The sequence below is a fragment of the Neofelis nebulosa genome, chromosome 2, assembly GCF_028018385.1.
Source record: "Neofelis nebulosa isolate mNeoNeb1 chromosome 2, mNeoNeb1.pri, whole genome shotgun sequence".
NCBI classification, from domain to species: Eukaryota; Metazoa; Chordata; class Mammalia; order Carnivora; family Felidae; genus Neofelis; species Neofelis nebulosa.
Window position 1 is genome coordinate 86876116 of NC_080783.1, and position 27836 is coordinate 86903951.

General features: G+C 37.9%; 1 protein-coding gene across 29 annotated transcripts in view; it reads left to right on the forward strand.

The window, feature by feature from the left end:
• Window positions 1-27836, forward strand: part of GTDC1 (glycosyltransferase like domain containing 1) — a 404807-nt gene that overhangs the window by 124450 nt on the left and 252521 nt on the right. For 28 of the 29 annotated variants that reach the window (XR_009257563.1, XR_009257564.1, XR_009257566.1 and 25 more), the window contains one exon: window positions 1378-1581. The exons of the other annotated variant lie outside the window; for it this stretch is intronic. Coding sequence is in view for 25 of the 28 variants with exons in the window: in XM_058715393.1 (XP_058571376.1) it covers window positions 1403-1581 (179 nt within the window). In the remaining 3 variants the exon portion in view is untranslated. The remainder of the gene's footprint in view (window positions 1-1377; window positions 1582-27836) is intronic. 29 annotated transcript variants of the gene reach the window in all.

A 27836-nucleotide genomic window follows, 5' to 3' on the forward strand; every position in this document is an offset into this window, starting at 1 on the left:
ATGTATGTGGACTTTTTTTACATTCACACATATTTTTATTTCCCTGAGCACATTAACAAAAGTCATTTTATTAAACCAAAAAATTGCTTTGATAGCTAACTCTCTGCGATGAAAATTTTGCCATGTCTTTAGTTTTATTATTTATTTATTTAATGCTTATTCATTTATGAGAGAGAGAGAGAGAGACAGACAGAATAGAATATGAAGTAGGCTGCAGGCTCTGAGCTGTCAGCAGAGAGCCCAATTTGGGGCTCGAACCCACAAACTGCAAGAATATGACCTGAGCTGAAGTCGGAAGCTTAACCAACTGAGCCACCCAGGAGCCCCAAATTTTACTATCTTTAATAACAACATTACTTTATCTCTCTTGATGGGATGGTTGTTTACAGAAAGGTTGTAGAAGCCTTGCTGGTTCATAGGCATATAGCTTTACTCCGTTGGTTTACCTTTGCAGGTGGGATATTTATTGGTGATAGTGGGAAGTGGTCAAGATATGTGCAATGTCTCAAGAAATTGTATCTTAAGATTTTTAACACTAGAGAATTGAGATGTGAATATGAATGTGCTTTCTTCCTCTTTTCTTTATTTTTGAGAGAGAGAGAGAAAGAGAGAGAGAAAACTTGTGCGGGCGGGGGAGGGGCAGACAGCGAGGGAGACAGAATCTGAAGCAGGCGCCAGGCTCGGAGCTGTCAGCACAGAGCCCGATACGGGGCTCAAACTCATGAACTGCGAGATCATGACCTGAGTCCAAGTCAGATACTTAATCGACTGAGCCTCTCAGGTGCCCCATGTACTTTTTTTGGTTAAATATGGTTCACTGGGGGCAGTGATAGCTGGTGAATTGAAAGGCGATTAATATGGGAGTGACAGAGTCAGAAAATTTTTGAGTTGAAAAGGTCCTCACAAATGAAGGGCTCTTGGAGTGGAAATCATAGGAGATGAGCTCAGTGACTGTCTGAGAGTAGTAGAGCTCTAGGCCAACCACTTCTGTGGTTACTGAGTCGGGGTCGAAGCCATTCCAACCAGGAAGTGAGTGATCATAGCAGGAGAGGGCTTTAAACTTCCTGGGGTTGGAGAAAAAACGGAGTCATGGTGGAAGCAATCTTAGGGCATGAGGAAAACAGAAAAATAAGCATCCCTTATTTCCTTTTATTAACAAAAATGATGTAAAGCTATTGATTACAAAAATATAAATCCTAAGCGTTAATACACTTTTTTAAAAAGTGGGACATGCATATTTAAAAAAAAAATAAGTGTCTTTAAATTATTTGTATTTGCCTTTTGGGTACACTATTTTAACATCTTTTTATTTAAAAATATCTTTATAAACACACACATATATATGTTGGAACAAATATTTTTTTGCTTATTATTTAGAATCTGTGAAGTCTTAAAAGGACCGATGAGTATTCTCATCATTGAAGCGTTCTATGGAGGGTCCCATAAACAGCTGGTGGATCTGCTCCAAGAAGAGTTAGAAGACTGTGTCCTTTATTCCCTTCCTGCAAAGAAATGGCATTGGAGAGCACGCACATCGGCTTTATACTTCTCCCAGAATATTCCCATCAGTGAACAGTACAGGTAATCAGAGCTCAGTCTGCGCTGTCAGCCTGTTTTTAATGTACTTGTTGTAAGGATGTTGCTTCTCTGTCAGCGTCTATGAGATTTTTCTCCAGCCATGGAATTGGTCAGTCTGACTAAGGACATGTCCTTTAGACACAGTAGAGCAGCAGGGTACATTTTACACTCTGAGGACATCGGCTAGTAGGAAAATGGCCTCATTCTGAACCTACAAGCCTTTGCTCATTTGTCTTGTGATTTTATCATATGCACGTGTGTGGGTGTGGATGACATTTTTTGGCCTGAGAGAAGAGTTGATCTTGGGCACGTTTGTTGTTGTTGTTGTTGTTCCATAAGCTCCAGTGTCTCTTTTAGTGAGTGTGCTGTTTTGGTTTAGTTTATTGTGTCTGCTCTGTGCTAGGAGCTGAGGTTGTAAAGACGGAGGTGACCAAGATCTGCGCCCTTGAAGCTTTAAAGACTGTTGAGGTAGAGATAGACAGGCAAGTGCAATGTGAGCATGAGAAAATGGAGGAGTTGGTTTTGATGTTACGAAGTAGGAACACAGTGTGGAGTTGGTAACCTTTGCCTAAAGGATGAATAGATTATGGGGACACAGACTCAGTTGTGAATTCTGATTTGTCAGGAAGTGCGAAGTAGGGGTGCCTATCAGAGATTCTTATGGGACACACTGGAAAGATGGATGAGAAATACTGATTGCATCTGGTGAGGACCAAGTAGAGTAGAGTACTGAACATCCCTACCTCCCTATTGTATCCATATTTATGGCCATGTGTCTCCTGCTTGTTAAACAGTGGAAGATTATCCTCCTGTGGTTTATGTACCTGTTGTTCCTACCAATCTGGGCCCTTCTGTGTAGGGCTGCATTGGTTTAAGCAGGAGTGGGGAGTGCCAGGCTGATAACGCAGTTAGGGCAGACAGGTTGTTAGAGAGAGGGCATGACTGTTGTGCTCACCTTTGCTTCAGCAGCCATGTCTGTCTTGCTTGTAGGTGGGGCAATCACTAGGGAGACAAGACCTTGGGATTTAAATGTAGGTTGCTGTTCTTAGTAGTAATTTGGGGGATTCAGAGAATACCCCGTTTGGCGGATGAAAATCATGCCTCATGTCTGAGAATTCAGATTATCAGGTAGAATAACAGTGAGCGCTCAAGTCACCTTGCTTGGGATTATAAAGGTAAAATGCTGTTTGAGGGACAAAAATATTGTGTATTTTTCTAATCTAAAGTGTATTTTTCTTTTTTTTTTTTTTATTTTTTTTCTTTTTTTTATTTATTTTTGGGACAGAGAGAGACAGAGCATGAACGGGGAAGGGGCAGAGAGAGAGGGAGACACAGAATCGGAAACAGGCTCCAGGCTCTGAGCCATCAGGCCAGAGCCTGACGCGGGGCTCGAACTCACGGACCGCGAGATCGTGACCTGGCTGAAGTCGGACGCTTAACCGACTGCGCCACCCAGGCGCCCTAAAGTGTATTTTTCCTTATATACTTCAGTGTTTTGTATTCTGATATCACTAAGTGAATATCGTTCACTAACAGTATTAGAAATTTCAATGAGTGTATCAATATAAAAGTTTTAAAGGCAATGGTAAGACGGTTGCTGTGTTAAAACCTGACTGTTTATAGTTGCTTTCACATCTCATTTAATTGTGTTTTCACAGCACCAACTGTATTATATTACTTAAGGTCACGTAATCCGGTTAGCTTTACGGCACATTTTCATTTAACGTTACCATTTGATACAATACATTTCTACAACGATTTGAACATTGAAATGAACCATTTCTCTGTCTGCTGTTAGATTTCATTTTGATTATGCAGTTTTTCAGAATGAAATGACTATATCACAGATATATGTGTACGGATAGCATCCGCACACACACACACACTCCTGTGCCTGTGGCTTCTCCGCTCCCTGTGAGGACTGAAGGATCTGAGGTGAAACATCACGTTGCTCTTTGAAGCAGTCTTGCTTGGGAGGTCAGTTTCTGAAAGATTGTGATGTAAAGTTTTACTCCCTGATGGCCACAACCTACAGGTCCCAACAGTGCTATCTAAGATCTTTCAAGGTCAGTCACCGCAAGACATCACCGCGGCTGTGCAGTTAGCTGCATTAATCTAATCAGACTTCACTGAAAGATACCTCACCAGTTGAACTTACAGTTGTATTTGACCAATGATAACTTATCTACTCTTTTTGAATACTTGTGGAAAAATAGCAACAGCTTGAAAACTTACACTAAGTTAAAAAAAATATGCTCACTCAATCCTACATGGAAGTACAAGAAGAGTCTTTAGTTACACCAGATAAACTGATCTCTGTGGAGATTTTTAAAGATATGAAGGATACCTGGGCGGCTCAGTCAGGTGAATGGTTAACTCTTGATTTCCACTCAGGTCACGATTCCAGGGTCGTGGGATCACCCCCCGAGTTGGGCTCTGTGCTGAGCATCGGAGCCTGCTTAGGATTCTCTCTCTCTCTTTCTCTCTCTCTCTTAAAAACACAAAGAACAAAGTAACTTTTGGAGAGCCAGGTGAATCAGTCAGTTAGATGTTGGACTCTTGATTTTGGCTCAGGTTGTGGCTGAGATCGTAAGATCGAGCCCATGTTCAGCTCTGCACTCGGTGTGGAGCCTGCTTGGGATTCTCTCTCTCTGTCTCTCTCTCTCTCTCTCTCTCTCTCTCTGTCTCTCTCTCACCTGCTCCCTCTCCCTCTCCCTCTCCCCCCCTCTCTTTCTCTCTCCCTCTTTACTCCTCCCCTGCTTGAGCATATGCTCTCTCTCTAAAATAAAATAAAATAAAATAAAATAAAATAAAATAAAATAAAGATATGAAAAGTTTTTGTTTTTTAGTTACTCTATTTATTTGGCAAATGAAATCCTCAAAATTCATAAAGCACCGTTATTACCTACTATGCAAAATTACTCTAAACAGGTAGGGACTGTGTCTAATGAGAAACACCCTGAATGTAGGTACATGTGTTACTTTTCTCAGCTTCTGTACATGTAGTCATTAATGTTGTGAGCTTATTATCCAGAAATTATTTTATTACTAAAGGAATAAATGTTTCATCCCAATTACTCAGTTTGATTCTGCTTTATCCTGACAGCTGAAAGAATACATCATGATTCACATTTGGAGCTGTTTAATTTTATCAGAGGTTACAAAAGCCCCAAAAGTTATTTTTCTTTTTTTTTTTTTTTTTTTAAATTTTTTTTTTTTTTTCAACGTTTTTTATTTATTTTTGGGACAGAGAGAGACAAAGCATGAACGGGGGAGGGGCAGAGAGAGAGGGAGACACAGAATCCGAAACAGGCTCCAGGCTCCGAGCTGTCAGCACAGAGCCCGACGCGGGGCTTGAACTCACGGACCGCGAGATCGTGACCTGGCTGAAGTCGGACGCTTAACCGACTGCGCCACCCAGGCGCCCCAAAAGTTATTTTTCTTAAAAGTGGTTGGTAATTATTGTTTCATTGGTTATATTAGAGTTTTGCCTTCTGGAAACTGTGGAATGCAGAAAAGTGTTTTTGAGGATGGGCCTTAAATTTTGTGTTCTGAAATGTATGAGTCATCTGTCCCAAGAGTGGTATTTCGACTTTCTTAGATATACCTAGACTAGGCATCGAAGATACTGTATGTATTTTCTTCTTCGTGCAGTATCTTTACTGAACTGAAACAATCACTGTTACTGAAAATCATTTTTTCACTCTCAGCTGCTTACAGTTATATTTTTCATTCCATCTGAGGTATTGTGGCAGATTCTCATCATTGGCCACTTAACAGCCCTTCTTCCTTGTTAATCACACTTTTCTTTGGAGTGGCTAAGTACCCCCTGGGAGTGAAGCATGATTGACCTGAGTTCGTCATTATGATCCCATTCTCTGCCCAGTTTTCCCCGCTTTCCTTGTGGTTAGTGCTAGACAGTCACTAGGTTTTGGCAAATTAGATTTAAGTGGATGACTTCTGGGGGTTCTTCCAAAAAAGTTGGTTTTGTTTTGCTTTTAGTTATGGAAGGAGAAAGCCATTTTCCTTTCCTGCGTGTGACAGTGGTTGTGCTGTCTACAACTGTGAGGTGACAGGATGAGGACAAAGTGCCTGGGCTCCCAAAAATGGCTGATGGAAGGCTGGACAGAGCACGGATTAGACTTCCATTTTGAACAATAGAGCCACCTAGACACCTGAAAACCCACCGTGTCTAAAACATCTGGAAATGATTCATGAAGTGTAACAAATTTTCTTTCAAGTCCATAGCTGAGCAAAGTAAGAGAGGATCTGAAGAAGGATCTGGAAATTAGAGTGGTAGCTGGCCTTGAAGCTGTGGTTGCCTCATTTTCATAAAGGAGTTGACATAACTGGTTAACTTAGTTATGTTACATTTTGAAATGAAATATCATGCCGCTCTGACCTGAATTAGGAAGCTTTCTGTGTCTCTTATGGGAACCTCTCCAAGATCTTTTCGGTGACGAAAAGTAGTGTTCCAAACAATGTTATTAGGTGTTGTCTTTGGTATAAAGAAAGGAGGTGATCAGAACAATACGGTGGAAGAGTATACGGGAAATGAGTAAACACAGTAGTGTGAATATCACGGTGGCAGAGGATGTCATTGCCCACCCGTGCCCCTCCGACCTTTCCCTTTCGGTGCGCTCCAGCCAGCTTCCCACTGCTGGCATCTCTTTGCCTGAGGGAGCCGTGCTTTGCCAGTGCACGCAGCAGGCTGGGAGCAGCCCTCCACACATGACCTTCACCCCTCGGATGAAATCATTCTGAAGTGTGTGCAGAAGAGAAAGCACTCACAAGGATTCCTTGAACACCCTGTACGTCAGAAAATGTGCAGGCGTGATTCCACATAACTCCCGGGTCACAGAAGAAATTGTAATGGACAGTACAAAATGGGACTGGATCATAATGAACATATTGTATATCACAGGGCAGGTTGTATCTAAATTGACAGTCACAGCCACATCATCTTTAATAAATTTATTTTTGTTAATTTTTAATCGTGCTATGCAGGCCTCGAAAGCTTGTGGTGCAGAGCAGGGACCCTCTTACTTGAATCTAGGAGTGGTATTGGGAAGAAAAGAATAAGAAGGGGGAAAAATAGTGAAGTTGGAAGCAGATTTTATAGTGGAGATGAAAACACTAAGAGTTGATTTGAGATAATAAAATAAACACAGGCATGTTTTTGTTTTGTCTTGTTTTGTTTTTTTAAAGGCACAATTTTTGGAATGACAAAAATACAACTACTGATACGGCACAGATCAATAAAAAGGGGAAATGCTCTTAAGAGTCTTATGTTAATAGAGTTGAAACCTTACATGAAATAGTGAATTTCTTAGAAAAACGTAACTTACAAAAACTCCTAAAATGAAACAGAAAGTCTGAATGGAATTCTAATCATCAGAGATGCTGCTGCATTAGCTCAGAGTCTATGTGACGGAGGCTGGGTCCCCGTACTGGGTTGGTTTCCTGCACTGGTACCACCCTGCCTCTTTCTACACCTGTGTTGCTTGAGATGGAGTGTCTAGGTTTTTAGGTTTTCTGTTTCCTGATAGGCATAAAATCCTAACTGTTAATAGATGTTGATTATCATTATGATACCTTTTCCTTCCCTACCCTGACCCCTTCCCCCTCCCCCCGCCCCCTTTTTAATGTCCAAGGAGGGGTGAGGAAAGCAAATAGTTGGGTAGGAATTAAATTGAATGAAAGTTCACTTGGGTGAAGGAATGCATCGAGTAAAATTAAAGCTTTCAGTGATATGTGGCTATTGATAACTTTGTTACGATTTGCCATAATCTTTAATGGTACCATGACTGTGGCCTTTTACTAAGCAAATTCTCTTTCAAGGACTGTGTCATTTTTTTTCCCACAAATGAACTATTCTCTGCAAAACATTGAATGTAACTTTCTATGGGAAAATGAACATTTTTAGCTGATATGAACTGTGTATGCTTGTTGTTTGTAGTTAGCCCTTGTGAATAAAGGCATGGCTACACTAGTGGGTATAGGTGAATCAGCACAGAAGGTGGTGGTTTCTCAAACAATTCTTTTGTAAATTAGTAATTTAAATTATTCCTTGCTTGACAGTTATGGCTTATTTTGACTTGTTACCTTTTCTTAAAAGTATAACTTTCTGAATAATATATTACTACTTTAATCATGAAACATTCTTTTATTAAAATATACCTTTCTGAGTAATTTGATATAATTTTAGTCATGTAAACACCCTTTTTAATGATTATTTTTTAATTTAAATCCAAGTAGTTAACATATAGTGTAATAATGATTTCAGGAATAGAATTTAGTGATTCTTCACTTACATACAATACCCAGTGCTCATCCCAACAAGTGCCCTCTTTAATGGCCATCGCCCACTTAGCCTGTTTATTCTCTGTATTTACAAATCTATTATGGTTTGTCTCCCTCTCTGTTATTATCTTATTTTTGCTTCTCTTCCCCCATGTTCATCTGTTTTGTTTCTTAAATTCCACAGATGAGTGAAATAGACAAATACCTTTTTCTGACTGACTTATTTCTCTTAGCATAATACACTCTAGTTCCATCCATATTGTTACAGATGGCAAGATTTTATTGTTTTTGATATCCGAGTAATATTCCAGTGTGTGTGTGTGTGTGTGTGTGTGTGTGTGTGTGTGTGTATGTACCACATCCTCTTTTTTTTAATGTGTTGTTGATAACTTTTACATTTATTTATTTATGTTGAGAGAGAGAGAGAGAGATTGACATTGCAAGTGGGGAAGGGGCAAAGAGAGGGAGGGACAGAATCCCAAGCAGGCTCTGCACTGTCAGCACAGAGCCTGACATGGGGCTCGAACTCATGAACCATGAGGTCATGACCTGATCTGAGATCAAGAGTCGGACACTTAACTGACTGAGCCACCCAGGTGCTCCCCACATCTTCTTTATCCATTCTTCAGTCGATGTACATTTGGGCTCTTTCCATACTTTGGCTATTGTTGATAATAGTGCTGCTATAAACATTGGGGTGCATGTGCCCCTTCGAATCAGCATTTTTATATCCTTTGAATAAATACCTAGTAGTGCAATTGCTGAGTCGTAGGGTAGTTCTATTTTTAATTTGTTGAGGAGGCTCCATACTGTTTTCCAGAGTGGCTGCATCAGTTTGCATTCCCATCATCAGTGCAAAAGGGTTCCTGTTCCTCTACATCCTCACCAACTTCTGTCATTGCCTGACTTGTTAATGTTAGCCATTCTGACAGGTATGAGGTGGTATCTCATTGTGGTTTTGATTTCTCTTTCCCTGATGCTGAGCGATGTTGAGCATCTTTTTATGTGTCTGTTAGTCATCTGGATGTCTTCTTTGGAGAAGTGTCTCTTCATGTCTTCTACCCATGTCTTCACTGGATTATTTGTTTTTTGGGTATTGAGTTTGATAAGTTTTTTTATAGATTTTGGATACTAACCCTTTTTCTGATATGTCATTTGTAAATATCTTCTCCTATTCTGCCAAATGCCTTTTAGTTTTGCTGATTTTTTCCTTTGCTGTGCAGAAGCTTTTTATTTTAATGAGGTCCCAATAGTTCATTTTTGCTTTTGTTCCCTTGCTCTGGGGACATGTTGAGTAAGAGGTTACTGTGGCTGAGGTCAAAGAGGTTGTTCCCTGTTTTCTCCTCTAGATTTTGGTGACTTCCTGTCTTATGGTATGGTAAACACCTTTTTATTAGTGTGTGACATACTGGGAGTATAAAAGTAAACAATGACTTAATAAGGATTTGTAGGTGAGTGAATTTATAGATGAGGTTTGGTTTAGATAGTGGCATCATTTTATGTCTCTGTAGTAATCAGAACACAATTTAATGGAATTAAATGATAGTAATAATAGCTAACATATTGAACACTTACCGTGTGGTAGATATTCTACAATCCCAGAAACTAGATATGGTTTTCCTGGTTTTACAGAAGAGGAAACTGAAGCTCAGAAAATCAGATTATTTGCACTGGTCACACAGTCACGTTAGTGGTGGGTATGCAGTTGGAGCCCAAGTCTGACCATTTGCAGAGGCCATACACTGTTCTCTGTAAGCCCATGCTCTCAACCATTGTGCTATCTTAATTCCCTGCCCAAGCAAACTAAACTAATGAAGGAAATTAAACCTAAGTACCTCTTGATTATAAATATATGACTAAAGTTTATTATCAGAAGTAGATGTCGTGCTTCTCCTGGTCTTTAGAAGAATTATAGTTCTTGGTTCTTGCTGGAAGCTGGAGGTTGGAGACCAGGAGCCTTTTTATGTTTGTGACTCTGGTGTTCTCATTTTTCCTCAGGGCATTTGCTCTTTAGTCATCATCTTTGTTGCTGTTGTTGTTGTTGTTGTTGTTTTTAAGTGTATTTATGTATTTTGAGGTGGTGGAGGGGCAAAGAGAGAGAGGAACAGAGAGAGAATCTCAAGCAGGCTCTACACTGTCAGCACAGAGCCAGAATCAGGGCTTGAACTTGCAAATCGTGAGATCATGACCTGAGTTGAAATCCAGAGTCAGAGGCTTAACCAGCTGAGACACCCAGGAACTTCTGCTCTTTAGTTTTTGGCCACAGAAGTTTTAAGTCATTTGAATTTTCTTCTTTTGAAATCCAAATAAAAAACAGCATTTGATGCTGTATAAAAATCACAGGGTAGACTCATGAATACAAAAATCGAATTTTTTAGGACACTCACCTGCAGTCCCAAGTTATCCTCAAACTGGTATACTGTGAAGTTCTCTACTTGGTTTATGAACTTAGCTACAGGCAGCACTCTAGTACGGTCTTGCTCACGTCCCTTGTATCATTACTGGTTGTATGCACCTGGGATTTGGATGATGTTCCCACACTATGTAAATAATACTGTCATTGGGTACAATGTAGCATCCCATAATCTCACCAGTATGTGACTGCTCCATTTATGTGAATTAGCCTCAAGCTTCCCCATCTCTGTTGCCCACTTCACCGGCTTCCCTATCATGTACTACCCAATCATGGGGTTCTTTTTTGGTTTGTTCTCCTACCAACCTTGCTGTCCTATCCAGACAGTGCACAGCTTTCCAGAAGTCGTGTGGTACTTAGAACTTCGTCCACAATATGTGATCTTGGTGAAACCTTCTGCTTCACAGTATTTTTTCAGTTTAGCCACCTGAACTTCATGTGGAAAATGTTGCTGACCACAACACTATAAAAAGAGAATAATCTTGCACACCAAATAACTTCCCATCCCATCCATGAGTCTCTGTCTGTCTGCCTCTGTGTTTTCTCTTTCTGCTCACTCCCTTCTCTCTCTCTCTCTCTCTCTCTCTCTCTCTCTCTCTCTCTCTCTCTCTCTCTCCTCTACACACACAGGTGCACACACACAAATGACTACTCTTAATTGCCCTAGCAACATCTTCACTGCAAAACTGGAAATTAACCCTGTTACCATGCTTCCTAAAGTTTGGTTATCATGCTTCATCTTTTCTACTTTTCTTTACATTCTTTTGTCAGTGTTTTTAAGAAGTAAAATATTCCAGTATCAGAAAAAAAAAAATCTTATTGTGGAGTTTGTAGTTTATTCTCACCACAGTCTGCTAAATCAAAAGTGTTTGCATAGTTAGCAGCATACATTGTGAACTCACTGCTTCCAAGGAGCCGAGCATGGCAGTTCAACATCAAGTAGAGTGTATATTTTTAATATGCCTTGTAGCTTATTTAAAAAAATCACATGTAGGAGTCTATATAACCCCATGTAAAGGTACATACAGATACAAGGCATCATTTCTAAGAGACTCTACATCTTAAAGACTGTTAGAGTAAGTCTCCCATATATTTACCCTTTGAAATTTGACAACTATATTTTAGAAGATATACTGGATGTGTATTACACTTTTACGGAGGAGAGAAAATCATGCTTTTTAATGAAGGAAATCGAAAAGGCAGAAAAACCCCAACACGCCCAAATGGATACAGTAGGTACTATTGTATAAAAGAGCTGTGGCTACAGAGGAAGGATCTTCATAATTTTGCTTTTAGAAGCAATGTACTTAGTTTTGACCTAATACTCAAAACTGTGAGTCTGATCTTAGAGTGCTTCTAACCTAGTTACTGTTAGGTGTTGAGTGTCTTCATTATGGTTTATCTTCATAGCATGGAAAAGCCTTCGGGAAATGAAAGACATTTTTATTGTACTTCCATTCCCAACATTTTTTATTTGTTTATATTGGAGACAGTTTCTCTGCTTTTATCGAGGTCTTAGTCAATGAAAATATGTTTTGCTTCTGGAGCTCTGTAGGGTGTGCACGGGTATCAGTCTCTGACTTACGGTGTTTGGAGCCTCTACAGCTATGGTGTAGGTACTCTGTTACCCTTGCCTTCTCCTAAGCCTCCCCTCTTAGGGAAGCTTTTATGTTTGCCTATTCCCTTGAGGTCAGGTTTGGCTTCCTAGCTGCCTTTGGACACATTGTCCTATCCGTTAAATGAGTAATTCTTGTCCAACTGTCCTTTGTTTATGCTCCTCTGTGGTTCACTCACATGATGGACCTGCTGGTCTCCTGACCAGCCAGCCCACAGAGATACCCTGTAGGCGGAAGGCAGGAGCTGAGTCAGGCGTCGTGCTCACAAAAGAGCATTCATATCCCTTTCATCCTTCTATCTTTCTAAAGAACATAATCCTATATTCTAGTGAGTTTCTTCTTAAATGGTCTCTCCTATATTTCTATTTGTTCACGATCTCATGCTGATAATAAAAAAATAACACTCCCCCATTTTAGGAGAAGTTCCAGGTGACTGAATATATATAATGGAGAAGACTAGGAGAGGGGTGGTTTGGCCAGAACCGCACCCCCCCCCCCCCCACTAGTTATCTTTTGGCTTTTTTCTAAGCTTGTTTCCATTTTTTTTTTTTTTAATCAATATTTATTAAGAGACAGTGGCAAAAAAAAAAAAAAAAAAAAAGAGAGACAGTGCCTACACTAGCACTGGTGATGTAAAACCACACTTGGCAAATCCGGACATAGTAAGCGTTTAGTAAAGTCTGTTGACTGAAAGAATGCTTAATGCCTTTATCCGCTTTTTGTACTCATAGCGTTGAGGAAATAATCCCTGATTGAAAACCATCAGGGACTTCGAGCTACGTGTGTAAAAATCCAGATTGCACACTGGGCTTGCTGGGCCCTGCCGGCCTCTGCAGCCTCGTCTCCCACCCCTGCCATCTCATTGGAGTCCGCTGTAGTAGCTGCAGGGGCCTTGTTCCCTTGCTCTGAAACCTCAAGCTCTTTCCTGCCTCAGGTGCTGTTACTACTTACTGTGCTCTGAGCTGGCAGCTAAGTCTCACCCCCTCACCATACCCTTTGCTTACTTTTCCCCCCTGTCTTTCAAGTTCTGACCGAAACTTTCACCTCCTCAGAGAGGCCCACGCTGACCACCTATCTAAAACAAGCCCTCTTATTTCTGTATTCTTTTTCTCTCCTCTGTAATAACATTGTGTATAATCTGTAATCATTTTGTTTGTTCGATTTCGTTTCTTTTTTCATTATGCTGCAAGTTTCAGAATGACAAGCGCCATGTTTGTCTTTTTTACCACCTTTATCCCCAGGACCTAACATGCTGCCTGGCAGATAGCTGTTACTGAGTAAATATGCCTGAATGAATGATTTCATACCTGTGGGTTTGAAAATGCAAACAAAATACGGCTGCAGTTGACTTTCCTCAACTGCTTACTTTTTTTCTGCTTTGGGCACTCCTACTTTCCTGTGGCTAGAGATATTACCTCTTCTACACAGAAACTGCTTAGAGACATTTAAGGGCCTGTGTTACTCAGTTTCATGGGATTAAACCAAAGAATTCCATACACTTTTACTCACTTATTTTTATGGGTTATATTAATCATACTGTGAAATCAGTCATCTATTATGTAAATTTTGATAACAGAAAATATAATTTTCGGAATTTCCCCTGTATAAAAGTGTTTCTAGGAAAAAAAAAGATGTTTCTCCGTTCAGGAAACTTTATAGAATCTAGAATATACCTGTGATATTTTGTGAAAGTATTTTAAGGCTTTTTTAATTTTGGCTGTGGCCACCCATGAACAGTGTGGCCTTTTAATTTATAGTGTGGAAATTATGGGATAAATGAGAGATTAGAATTTGGCCCAAAGATGTATTTTGCTTGGCCACTGCAATTATTTAAGCATTTTTAATTTTTAATGCTTTTAGATAGACAGACATTCTTTGTATTGGTCATAAGCACAACTAGTTGCCAGTGTTTTATACTAGTCTGCTTCTCACTTTCATGTTACTTAACTGATCTGTTTAGGTCTTTGTGTTTGTTGCCTCTCGCTTTGGAACTTGCAAATGATCCTTAAAAAAAAAAAAGATACACACACACACACACACACACACACACACAGAAAAAAAAAGAGGTTAGAGAGGGACAGAGCCAAAGCATAAGAGACTCTTAAAAACGGAGAACGAACTGAGGGTTGATGGGGGGTGGGAGGGAGGGGAGGGTGGTTGATGGGTATTGAGGAGGGCACCTTTTGGGATGAACACTGGGTGTTGTTTGGAAACCAATTTGACAATAAATTTCATATTAAAAAAACCCAAAAAACCCAAAAATAAATAAATGTTTTAAAAAAAAAGATACACACACACACACACACACACACATAAATACACACATATGCATATTTAAATGTACATACACATAAAAACTTACTAGGAATATAAAATCATTTGTGTTTGGAAGAAATGTCATATACTGGAGGAGCCAGCAGTCCTCAGCTCTGCCATAAATAAATTTTTTGGTATAGGAAAAGTCACTTTTTAATCTTAGAGTCTTATTTTTTTCACTTGTAACTGAAGGTTTTGTTTTTGTTTGTTGAATTCTGTGATGTCATGAAAAAGGAATTAAAATCAAGATCAAGATTCAACAGATTTTGAGACAAAAGACAATTTCATGTTGTCATTTAGCTTTGTTATCAACCACTGCTTCATTTAATACAGGAATTAGTTCCTCATCTTATTTGTATATCTCCTTGAATTTTTAACTTTTATTTTTAGACTTTTGGGGAATAATTCTTTCCAGTAGTGCTTCTATCTTTGGAGTTGCTCTGATGTGACTTATTATTAGTTTGGAACTTCTGTTCCAGCCTCAGCATTTTAGGATTTTTTGCCTTTTCATGGTGCTGTCTTTACAGTGCATGGGCCACAGGACACATGCACTAAACACTGAAGGTGTTACTGTAGAGTCACTACAGGAGGACAGAGGGGAGGGGACTTAAATTCTCACTCAGCAAATTCTGAGGTAGATGTGAGAGAGTGTTAGAGATTTTGATAGCTGGAGATAGAATGGAAGAGTGCTGTAAGAGAAGGAAGTATCCAGGACAAAGATATTAATGCAGGGAAAACTGGAAAGTGCAGTCTCCAAAGTGCAAATGTCTTGGTTTACTTTGCAAAGTGCAAATCTCGTGGTTTAATATGGACATATTCTGAGTTCGGAGGACTTGTGGGACATCAGTTTGGGATGATAAGGCAGATTTTATCCAATTCATGTACGTTTGTGAATTCAAGGTTCATAGTTTGGGGACCTTTGCTTTAGATTATGAGTATCTTTTGAAGACTCTATTCCTGGAACCCTGTTAATTGCACATGATAGAAACCCAATTCAAAATCCCTTAAACATAAAAGAACATGTACTGGGCTACCGTATAACTGAAGGTTATACGGAGTGGTTGACTCTAGACACAGCTGGATCCAGTGGTTCAGTGAGACCATTAGGTCTCTTGTTTTCTTGACTCTACTTGCTTCTGGTTTGACTGTATTCTGTAGCAGGCTTTCTCCATAGCTAAGTTTCCATCCTACCAGTTTAGTTACCCTATCTGAAAGAGAGTACCTCCCTCTTGGCAGTTCTAACAAAAGTCTCAGAGTGACTGAAATGACTTAAAAAAAAAAAAAAAAGATGATGTGGTCTGTAAACTTGTTACTCTGGCAGAAGGCGCTTAATAGTGTGATTGGCCAAAGTAGGGTCAACCCAATTCAAACCATATGAACTCAGTACCGGAGAGCAAAAGGGAAGTTACATTGCTGTTATTCGAAGAGGGAAAACAATGTTTTGTAAACGAAAAAAACATGGTGAGTACTACAGTGATACATGGGAGTAAGGTAAGGTAAACTGTGCAAAGGACAATTATTACAGTGTGTAGTGTAGAGACCATGGGTGAGGGTAGAGATGGTCAATGGATTCTAAAGTCTAATGGAGAAATGGTGAGTTTCTGAAGAACCATGATAGTAGGAATGGAAAGTAGTAAAGGAACTAGCAATATGAATGAAATTTGTGCTGAAATGGGTGAAGGGGATTAAGAAGTCAAAACTTCCAGTTGTGAAATAAGTAAGTCACAGGAATGAAAAGTACAGGATAGGGAATATAGTCAATAATATTGTAATACACTTATTGCGGTGAGCATCTCGTAACGTATATAATCTTTGAATCACTATGTTGTATACCTGAAAATAATTTAATATTATCTGTCAACTATACTTCAATTAAAAATTTAAAAAATTAAAAAATTGTTTGCATTTCACTAATTATAAAATTTGTCTAGAATCTGAACTGAAATTTATCTCTGTCTTGTCCATGAGAAAAGAAGTTGTGACACAAATTAATTTAGTCTAAGAGATCACAGTTAAACTACTTTAGTGCTTATAATTATTTTTAAAAAAGCTCTGTGAATTGTAAGTCATTCATATTAGCCCATTAAATTGGATCAGTGGGTTTATTTTGGCGCATTTTAAGTTACTCCATGTACTTAAATATGGCAAAACTTCCTTTTCTTAAAAAAATTAATGTAACATTGCCTCTTTTCTTTATTTAAATAAAATGCTATGTATATGTAATGTTATGTTACATATACATGTACATGTATGTGTGTGTATATATCACACACAAATAATCAATAAGTGATGGAATACTTAGTATAAACTTCTCAAACTTATCTCCCCTCTTTACCAGCCCCCAGCCCAAAACAGGTATTAAGTGCTTTTGTAGCATTCTTTCAATTTTTTAGATCTCAGAGTGAAAATGAATGAGTAAATTGTGTTGCTCCCCTACTTAGTATCCAGTTCCGAAAAGCCAGTCTCTTTCTCAGTGGTCTGAACTGATGATGCATGCATTTGAAGATTATATACTATATGCCAGACACAAATAATAAAAATGTGAATAAGGCACTATGCTTTGAATTAAATTTCTTCTCTTGGACATAGTTGTTTGTTTCTTTCCTTCTTTCAGGTTTTTGTTTTATTTATTTATCTTTTGGTATTATTTAGACAATGTTCACTTAAATTAGCTTTTCTAAAGCAGTCATATACTACGTTTCTAGGGAAATCCCCCACACTTAGTAATCTGTCTTTCAGTATTGGAGTAGATCTGAAGTATAGGGGATTTTTAGCCCATAGTTTCTCTGTGTATCCAGTTTTGATACAGATATTTATTTGTAATACAAACTGTTTTGGTGGGTTCCAAGATTTTCAGAAAATGAAAGTGTCTAAGAATGGGAACTAGGTTTTGTCACTCTTTTTTTCTCCATCATAAGCTTAAATACAATGAAAAACATTTCATGAAATCTGATTATATTAAAGGCCTATCTTATTTATGTATGTGTTTAGCATTTTTAATGTAGAGGTTTTCATTCAGATGTAGTGATTCTTAGCTTTCATTTTGTAGCATTGCTGAGTGTCTTCAGTTTTCTCAAAGGAAATTTTTAACTTTTAAAACAGAAAAGTATCAACTCACTTTTATTGAGAAGAATGTTTTTCTATGCATACCATTTTATAAAACGATAGTTGCCAAGAAACCAAGCAATAGCTTCGTGCCATTGCTACAAAGGTTTAGGAATCCTTGACACTTGCAATTGGTAGAAATGAAGAGATTGTAATTCAGTAGTTCATAAAGAGTGATTATAGAGCTATATAATCATTTTAACAACAGTATTCTTATTTTTTCCAGGTGTCCAAAGATATTTAATTATACTCATATTTTATTTGCATTATTTTTTGAAAAATGTAAGAAAAGTAGGAGAAGCAGAGGTTAAGAACTAAGGGTCCTGTTTGCTCTGAAATTTGAGTAATGTTTATTATGTAAGTGGTGTTTATGTAAGTAATTATTTTCTTTGTCTGATTTTGATATTTAGAACTAGGGGAAGTAAAAGGAAACACATACATAGACATACACACAAGAAGTAGAAACAGTGGCAATTTTACAGTAGAACTACCTGAAAGACATTAGAGCTTCAGGAACATGATCTTAATATTTTTCTTTTTTCAATCACTTTTATTTCAGATAAAATGCTGGCAGATGGAAGTGATCCACTTGAGCAGTGTTGAGTTTTCTTTATTTTTTTTTCCATGGAAAAAAGCTTCCAGAAAACTTTTGTTTTTTTTTTTTAATATGTTCAGCATGCATATGTTTTACATGTATTAACCAGTATTAAAAATGCAGTTCCTAATTAGATGTCTGAATCTGAAAGAAGGCTGTGGTGAAAACCAGCCTTTTAGAGTTACTGAAAAAGAAAGTTTTGATGAATAGGGTTTTCATTTTTGCTATTGCATCCTTCAGCCATCTCTGGCCCCAGAAACTAAGGAAATTACATTATCTATATATCTCAGCTATTACGTTTTAGAATTTTACTGGATAATGTCATTTTTGATGATAAACCTTTAAGTTATTGATTGTATCAAAATGTGGAGAATTCAGGACATTTATATTCTATTATGACCTGTTTTGTATTATAGCAGAGAAGTTAATACTTCTGTTACTTAAGGATTGAAGCTTTAGGTGGACATAAGTCGTTATAAACTCGACATGTCGTAGATGTTAGGAAAAACCTAGGAAATCTCTAAAGTAATATATTGTATTCTTTTTTTTTTTTTTTACATTTTAAAATGTAAGAGATGAGGGGAAATCCCTTCTCTCCAAGTTTATCTACATGAGTCACCCGATGTCTTCTAATAGAGTATAGTGAAATGGTGCCATTTGAATCAGTATTTCCATGTTTTCAATTTAGAATGAGTTTGTATTCATCAACATTCATCTACATTTCTGTTTTACTTTTCAATTTGTGAAACAGTATTTTTTCAGCTGATAAGCACATCCAACCAAGAAAGACTTCTAGTTTTCATTGACATGGAGTGTCAATTGTTCTCTTACTTATTTTATCTTATTGACTAATGTGGTGTTTGCAACTTCAAACCACAGATTAGGCACGTAGATATTGACTAATCCTGACACAAATATTAGCCCACACGATGTGAATTCCTTCAGTGTTTGGGCATTCCTAGGAACATATGATGGGTTTTGATTTTCTCATCTGTACCTATTAGACATAGTGTTACACAGTAGCTCTGACACAGAGGGAAAGAGAACTGGTCTAGAAGTCAGGGGAAACAAGTTCAAGACCCAGATCAGCCACTCACGTTTATAAGGGCAAATCACTCTCTTTTTTTTTTTTTTAAATGTTTATTTATTTTTGAGAGAGACAGGATGCGAGTGGGTTAGGGGCAGAGAGAGAGGGAGACACAGAATCTGAAGTAGGCTCCAGGCTCTGAGCTGTCATCACAGAGCCCGACGTGGGGCATGAACCCCCATGAGCTGTGAGATCATGATGAGCCGAAGTTGGACGTTCAACCGACTGAACCACCCAGGCACCCCAAGGGCAAATCACTCTTATTCTGTACATTCACCTGCAAAGTGGTAAACACACAAAAAATAATATTCTTCCTATTTATCTTCAAGATTTGTTATGAGGATCATATGAGATAATGTTCCAAGAATATTACGTAAACTGAAGAGTAAGATATTATTGTGAAGTTTGAACAGTTTTAGGTAGAATTTGTACTGTTCTTCTGTGTGCCTGATTTTTTCTTTGAGTTTTTTTTTTTCAGTTAATCTCTAGCCTTTAGTTTATCTATTTTAAAATGTGAGTAAGAGAGATGACACAGAATTAATTCTTTAATAAAAACGTAATGTTTAAAGAGTATCTGGCCCAAAACCTCAATATGCTGCTACATTTGTTCTTCCATCAGATTGTTTATAGAGATAGAATGGGAAGAAATGGTAGAGGAAATATTTTTTGTGGAGTTTTGGTCTCTAGTTTATTGTGGTTCTGGTATCAATTTTGAATTGTAGCTAAATAGCAATGACCAATTACATATTATAGTGGGTAGTGATAATGCATTAAAATAGTGGTCAGGTTTATATTTTTATAAGTAGAAATGTGAGTTAATAATTCACTGTTTATTCATTTTCCTCAACTAACATTGATGTAACTGCTTTTATTTTATAAGGTATTTTGTTAGGTACTTGATTTGAAAGTGTGTTGAAAGAATGCTCGTTTATGAAAAAGATAAAAATGAAAGGTGGTTCAATTGCACCTTGTCTAGTAATGACTGAGGTGTTCTTCCAGTGAAAACAGGGTATACAGTTGTCTCATGGATCTGGAGACTTGACCATACCTGGTGGCTTTCTGTGAAATGGGCAATTCTCATCCCGGTGATAAAATGATGGTGGCTTTCTAACACAATGTAGTTATTTCACATACATGGCATCATCTTTTGTTTAAACCCCAAGAAAAGGATTATGTAAATATCTGAACATGCAGAAGTTTTACATTAATTTTAATAAAAAATAACAGTTGAACATCATAACTGTCAAAACATTAGATAAATGGAAATAAATGTTCTGATATATTTTCTTGAAGTTGATACAAATTTTAGCAAACATAATAAAATCTTCCTTTCTTGTTCACAGTAGAAATGACCATTTCAGGTCAGCTGTGTCACTGGCTACCATAATTAGCACAAGTCATTTAGCTTGAAAATATCTTTAAAACTTAAACATGTTAGGGGCGCCTGGGTGGCGCAGTCGGTTAAGCGTCCGACTTCAGCCAGGTCACGATCTCGCGGTCCGTGAGTTCGAGCCCCGCGTCGGGCTCTGGGCCGACGGCTCGGAGCCTGGAGCCTGTTTCCGATTCTGTGTCTCCCTCTCTCTCTGCCCCTCCCCCGTTCATGCTCTGTCTCTCTCTGTCCCAAAAAAAAAAATAAATAAAAAACGTTGAAAAAAAAAATTAAAAAAAAAAAAAAAAAACTTAAACATGTTGAAAGCTTTGTATTAACAGATAAAATTTTTTTGAGACCTTAGGCATATTAGTTTTGCATTTTCTTTCCTGCAGAAATAGGCTTTCCTTCTTATTTCTTTCAAAAATTTCTGAAACATTTTACCCTTGCTATTTGGGTTTACAAGTATAATGTGCTGAAAGAGAATTGGAGATGTTTGCCTGTTGCAGACAATGATATCTAAGCCACTCATTCAACTTCCTTGTTTTAGGCATTTAAAAAAAATTACTGCTTCTATCTGGTAAAGGAGTTAAACTAAGATAAACACTCCCAACTACTCACAATGTTGCTTTTCAGTTCCCTCCTTCCAGATCATTCTAATTTCTTTGGATCCATCCATTTCTTTTCAGTTCAGTTTATCTGTTGCTTTTCAGTTCCCTCCTTCCAGATCATTCTAATTTCTTTGGATCCATCCATTTCTTTGACCCTTCACTTCCAGTATTTTACCAGACCAGCTCACTAAGTAACAAACAATTCTGAATAGCTCAATTAATTAATTAATTAATATAGCTGAATTAATAATATTTTAGTTTTTGTCACTGCTAAGCAGTATTACCCATTCCGTTATACTTGGACAGGGTTAGTAATGGTGTGGAAGTGGCCAGTCTGTGAATGGATGAGTGGGGAAAGAGAAACACTTGTAAAGTAACAGATAATTAACTCATGGGTTTTTGAACAAGCGAAATTCAAAAGCAAATATCGAAAGTATATTTTAGGGTTACTTTGGTGTCTTATGATATTGCCCTTTCCTTGAAGTTTTAGAAACAAATATCATCATAAATTTGCCCAGGAAATATTTTATTATTATATCTCAGTTCCCTGAGGGCAGAGGCTTTGTCTTTTTCACAACTGTTCCCAAGGTCTAATTCTTAGTGTTCAGTGAATATTTGTTGGATGAGCGAGTAAATAATGATGATACTAAGGAAAGTCAATAAAATTTCAAAGACCTGTACTTTTTGCTATGTGCAATATTTCTTCAGTTGTATTTATTTACAGATAAGAGATACATAAGAACAAGGCTAGCTGCTTTTACTATTTAGCAGTGGATTTACATGTTTTACAAGGTTATATGCTCCCTATATTCTTTCTCTTCTTTCTTTCATGTTATATCCATTGCAGTTCCCTGCTTATAGTAGCTGCTCAAGGTTTGCATGAACATTATGCTTTTCTTTAAAGAAATTCTTATCTCTTGTTATATAATTACCTGTGCAGTACAGTAAATAAAGTAGCTATTTTCATGGTTTTCACTTTTCTTTTTTTGGTTTATTTTTTCCAAGTAGCAAAAGATCTAGGTGTAATGAGTTTGAAGCACATCAGGTAGAATCTGAAGTGATAAACAGGAACTATAAGATGGAAATACTAAGATTTTGCCTTTTCTATGACACAGTGGCAATATGCACAAAAGGTTACCCGTTATTAGTTCATTGGCAGAAAAATTTAGGGAATACAAATGCAGTGAGGAAAAACTGGTTGCATGAGACATGGACTTCCTATAAGGTATTACAACCCAGGACTCTTTTGAAAGTGTACAGATTATGATGAGAGAACAGTAGAGGAACAATAATAACTTATGATTCCCGGAGGTTTGCCTTTTAACTTGGCAGTGGTACCGATTTACATGGTCTACTTCGTAGAAATAGTATCTCACTGTTTTTTCAGGGAGTATTGCTTGACTTTTGTAGCCCTTTCAAGCATTTTCAACCATGTAATGGTAGGATACCTTCCTAATTCATGCCTTGTATTTCAGTTAATTATCATACTCCTTCACATCACTAAAAACTTTATTTTTAGCATGTCTACTTCTTGGAAATGTCATCAATTTGACCATCTTCTTGTCCCTTCCTCTCTATTAAGTATCTTTCCATCTCAAAGAAAGCCCTTGCATTTTAATTCAATATACAGTAAAACCTTGGATTGCGAGTAACTTGTTCTGTGAGCATTACCCAAGACGAGCAAACATTTCTTTTCTTTTTTTTTTTTTTACTTTTTTTTTTTTTCAACGTTTTTTATTTATTTTTGGGACAGAGAGAGACAGAGCATGAACGGGGGGGGGGGGGGGCAGAGAGAGAGGGAGACACAGAATCGGAAACAGGTTCCAGGCTCCGAGCCATCAGCCCAGAGCCTGACGCGGGGCTCGAACTCAGGGACTGCGAAATCGTGACCTAGCTGAAGTCGGACGCTTAACCGACTGCGCCACCCAGGCGCCCCACGAGCAAACATTTCTAATAAACTTTAACTTGATAAACGAGTGATGTCTTGCAATAGGAGTAGTACGTGATGCCAAATGTCACGTGATCACAACTGAGCCAGTGGTTCTCTCTCTCTTTCACTGTGGGATTGTGTGTCTCATGCTCAGATGCTCGTTCTCAGGCCACGGTGTTTGGCAGAAATCAGTGATGTTTCAGAATGTTGGAAGGTGTCCACAGCTGGGCCTGGATTCTCTGTCTACCCTTCTGTCTCCTCCTCCCCTGCTCATGTTCTGTGTCTCTCTTAAAAATAAATAAACATTAAAAAAGCCCAAAAATTTAAAAGAAGGAAATCATCAAGAAGTATGAATGGGATATGCCAGTGGCTGAAAGATTGCAAGATTTTATAAGAAGTCTGTGCCTGTATCTTGTCTGCATAGAAGAAGGAGAAAAAGGCAGAGGCATCCCTCTCTTCAACTGAGATTAGGGAGATGTTTAAAATGTGGGAAATAGTGCAAAATTTTGTAGACAAGCACCACCTGAATAAGGCTTAAGCAGGGTGAGTGATGAATCTGTTTAGTGACAACACAATGTCACATTTCCATGAAATCCTCAAAAGGAGGCAAAAGCAAGTGTCATTGGATAGGTTCCTTGTTAAAGTTGCATGGAAAGAAAAAGATTCCATGGAGGCAATCAATAGGTTAGCAGTGATTCCACTAGCGATAGTGAAAGTCGTTCTATACAATAACCCTTCTCTCTTGTCTCTCTCACACCAGCCATGAAGGTTTTCAAAGATAAGTGCAGGTTAGTTTGTTTATATTTCTTTATAGTTTCTATTTCTTTATTATTCTGTATTATAGTATAGTAATCATGTTTGTATGAATATTGTTGGGTGATGCAGTGAAATCTGAGTTTCCATTATTTCTTATGGGGAAATTTGCTTTGATATACAAATGCTTTGGATTACAAGCATGTTTCCAGAGCGAATTATGCTGGCAAACCAAGGTTTTTACTATAGTTCTGTGTTTCCTGCCTTTTATAATCATCTATTTACCACTTAACTGGAATAAATTAGGAATGTTATCAGTCAATGCCAAGTTTAATATCTGTTGTTTTTTTCCCCTTACTTCTTTCAACTCTTTCTTGCTTCGATCCCTTTAATACTCTTTTTTTTTTTTTTGGCATTACTTATGGCCTTGACTTGAAGGGCAGAAAGCTTCTTGACCTCTTGTTGGGTCTCTCCAGCTAGTTATTATTTTGTTTCTAGCTGTCATTTCTCCTTGCCACTACTTTTAAAATAACAGCACTGTTCTAGGTCTTGTCATAAACCGTTTTATCTGGATCTTCTCTTAAAACTTTTAAAAAATATATAAATGCATTACAGTAATCACCAGGTTTGGAGCATTTTGTCTGCAGCAACCCAATAAAACACTTTAAAATGTTTGATCTCACTTAAAACTTAAAACAACCGATGATCTGAACTATTATTATCACCACTTAATAGACAAGGAAACTCAGGCCAAGGGGGTTAATTATTTGCCAAACATTGTATAGCAACTAAGTGGTAGAATTTGGATCCAATGTGGTCCTCCATGACTCAGTGGCCCAAGCCCATCACTGCTACTCACCCTCTCTGACATCTCTTGTGCTGGTAGCCTTTGCTGCCTTTCTCTGGTAAGAACCATCACCTATCAGTATACACTCAGGTTATTAGTTGTATGTACGTAACCATGAATTCATCTCTTCTGTAGAGGATGCACTTTCCACATAGGGCAAGATACCATGGAACGCCTTCTCTTCCAATTTAACTTTCCCTCGTGAATTTCTTCTCATCTGTTTCTGGTACCTTGGGCACAGTGTTCTACCTCACTGCCCTGTTGTCACTGCATCCCCATCCTGAACTAGACACCCAGTCGTAGCGCTTTCTCTGATATGGTGCTGCTGAAGAAGACACTTTTAAGCAGCCATGGGTGTATCTGACCTGGTCCTCATGGCGGTAGCTGACTGAGGATGAGATGGCTTGTTACCCAGAAATAGCCACATCACAGGTAGGCAGGTAAAGTGTGACATGTCCTTCTGAGAAAAGAATCATTTAAGCCAGTTGGATTCTTTTCTTGGGAATTTGAATGAAGAAATATAGATAAACTGGGGCAGTCAATGGCAGGATTTGTAGGCTAAGGCTCCTGAGGCAGGACCTAGAGAGTCCATAATAGGTCATATGCCAACTGAAGTTATAAGAGAGCAGAAATTATCAGTAAGCAGAAGTACAGTAGGGAAAAGGAAACAGGTGCACAGAGAGAGGAGATGCCATGAGAAAGATAGCTTGTATCCTGTGTGAAGGAGGTTTACAGAGAACAGCTGGTCCCCAGACCTCTTCTAGACAGCTTTCTGGTTCTTGTCTCAGCTTTTATGGGAAACTTCATTTTATTTGAGATAACTTCTGCCCCTGTTTCTTGGTCTTCAAAAAGCCTGGGCTAGTTCTTCTTAAAGCATCAGTGATTATTAGTACTTACTGAATTATTTTAGCTAAGATAAAGTCCCTAGAATGATACTTTTTAGATATGATTCTATTCATTTATGTTTGGTCTCTTATAAAAGGTACGTTTTGATTTCCTTTGCTTCAGTCACCCCCAACAATTTTCATGAGTAATAGTGTCTTGGTATCACCTTGATTCAGTTATCAAAAAATTTCAGTCGCTGCTAGTTATTTTTCCAACAAATAAATTCTTTTTTTTTTTTTTTTTTTAATTTTTTTTTTCAATGTTTTTTATTTATTTTTTGGGACAGAGAGAGACAGAGCATGAATGGGGGAGGGTCAGAGAGAGAGGGAGACACAGAATCGGAAACAGGCTCCAGGCTCCGAGCCATCAGCCCAGAGCCCGACGCGGGGCTCGAACTCATGGACCGCGAGATCGTGACCTGGCTGAAGTCGGACGCTTAACCAACTGCGCCACCCAGGCGCCCCTCCAACAAATAAATTCTTACACATATGGTTCAAGAATGACCACCTGCTCCTTACCTTGGGATGGTCCTATCCATCTTAAGTATAGTCTCTATTTTGTTTAAGATAACTTGCTTACCATAGGCACACTGGGTTTCCTATGTTTGATGGGGAATAATGGCCACATTACAGAAAAAAAAATAATGTTTATTTTATTTATTTTGAGAGAGAGAGAGAGAGTGTGTGTGCGAATGGGGAGAGGCAGAGAGAGAGAGAGAGAGAGAGAGAGAGAGAGAGAGAGAATCCCAAGCAGGCTTTGTGCTGTCCACAAAGAGTCTGATGTGGGGCTCGATCTCATGAACCATGACATCATGACCTGAGCTGAAATCAAGAATTGGCTGCTTAACTAACTGAGCCACCTCGGAGCCCCCAGAAAAATTTAAACCTATACAAAATAAAGGAAATAGATGATAACTTTTTTTTAACCCTGTAACAGTTATGCATACATGCCCAATCTTATTCTATTTAAACTCCGTCTAACTTGTTATGATGAGCACTGGGTGTTGTATGTAAGTAATGAATCACTGACTTCTACTCCTAAAACCAATATTGCACCATGTGTTAACTAACTAGAATTTAAATACAAGTTTGGAAAACAAAACAACAAACAAACCTCTGCCTAGCTGCTTTACAGTGCAGATTATTTTGAAGCAAATTGCATACATTTCATTTGTAGCTCTACATATTTCACTGGGTATCTCTAAAAGATGACCTTTCTTAAAAAAACATAACTGAAATACTATTATTATCCTGTTAAAAATCCTAAGTAATTCCTTTATGTCGTTAAATGTTTCTGACCTTAAAATACTACATTTACCGTAGCTAGGACCATATTATGTAATAAGGAAAAGAGAGGACAATCCCCTGGAGTCCAGAGCATGCTCGTAATGCTGTGTATGAAGGGTTGCACAACACAAACTGCCTTTTGTCCGCAGAGCAGAAGTATGATGCTTCTTATTTGAGCAGTGTTGATTTAGCGGCTCATTTACTATCTTTGATGCTTTGTATTCACTTAGTTTTTACCTATAACATATAGGTTTCGTTGCATTATAAAAATGGTGCTCTCTGGAGTTGTACAGAAGAAAGCCTATGCTGCCGTGCATGGGCCCTGGGCAGCAACATTTGTATTTAAGTATAGTATGCAACCAGGGTTGAGAATGGAGGTCTAAAGTATACTCTCTGGGCTTAGTACAAATAATAGCATTATCTATTACATTTTATCTTCACCAGTTCAAGATTATAATTATAAATATAACTCAGTAATTGTATTAGCTTTGTTTCACTTGCTGGGTATTTCCTTTCTTTTTGTTTTGTTACTTTTAAGAGATAATCATAGTAGTATGAAACATTCTGTCCACATAAAAGCTTATTGAAGAAGTTAAATATTCTAGCTAATTAAAGAAAACACTAATTGGACAGATTGCTGTTTTATATTATTAATTTTAATTATTTTTTAATCAGAACGCACGTTTTTTTAAGGAATGCTGCTGTTTTATACTTTTTTTCATGAATTGAGTGACTTAAATATTCAGATTATTATTACTATTTTTGAATAGTTGGTTTTGCTTGGTCTGTGGATGGGACAGAAACAAGATGTAAAAATTTCTTGCAAAGTTTATAACTCCTGGTCCCAATCCATACTTTATCTATCCCTAAATCATCTATCTATCTATCTATCTATCTATCTATCTATCTATCTATCATCTATCTATCTGTATATGTGTACATATATGTAAAGTTATTCCATTTACCATTTGCCGAAGTATTCAGCATAATGTCATTAGTTTTCTTTGCACTCTTGCATGGTATATTAGTATGTCAAATCTTACTTGCTAGGAAAGGAAACTGATGTTCGGAAGCCAAATGGTTTGTCTGTTTTCAAAAAGCAAGTTAGTGGTAGAGTTGGTTAAAATAGTAGCCTATAGTGT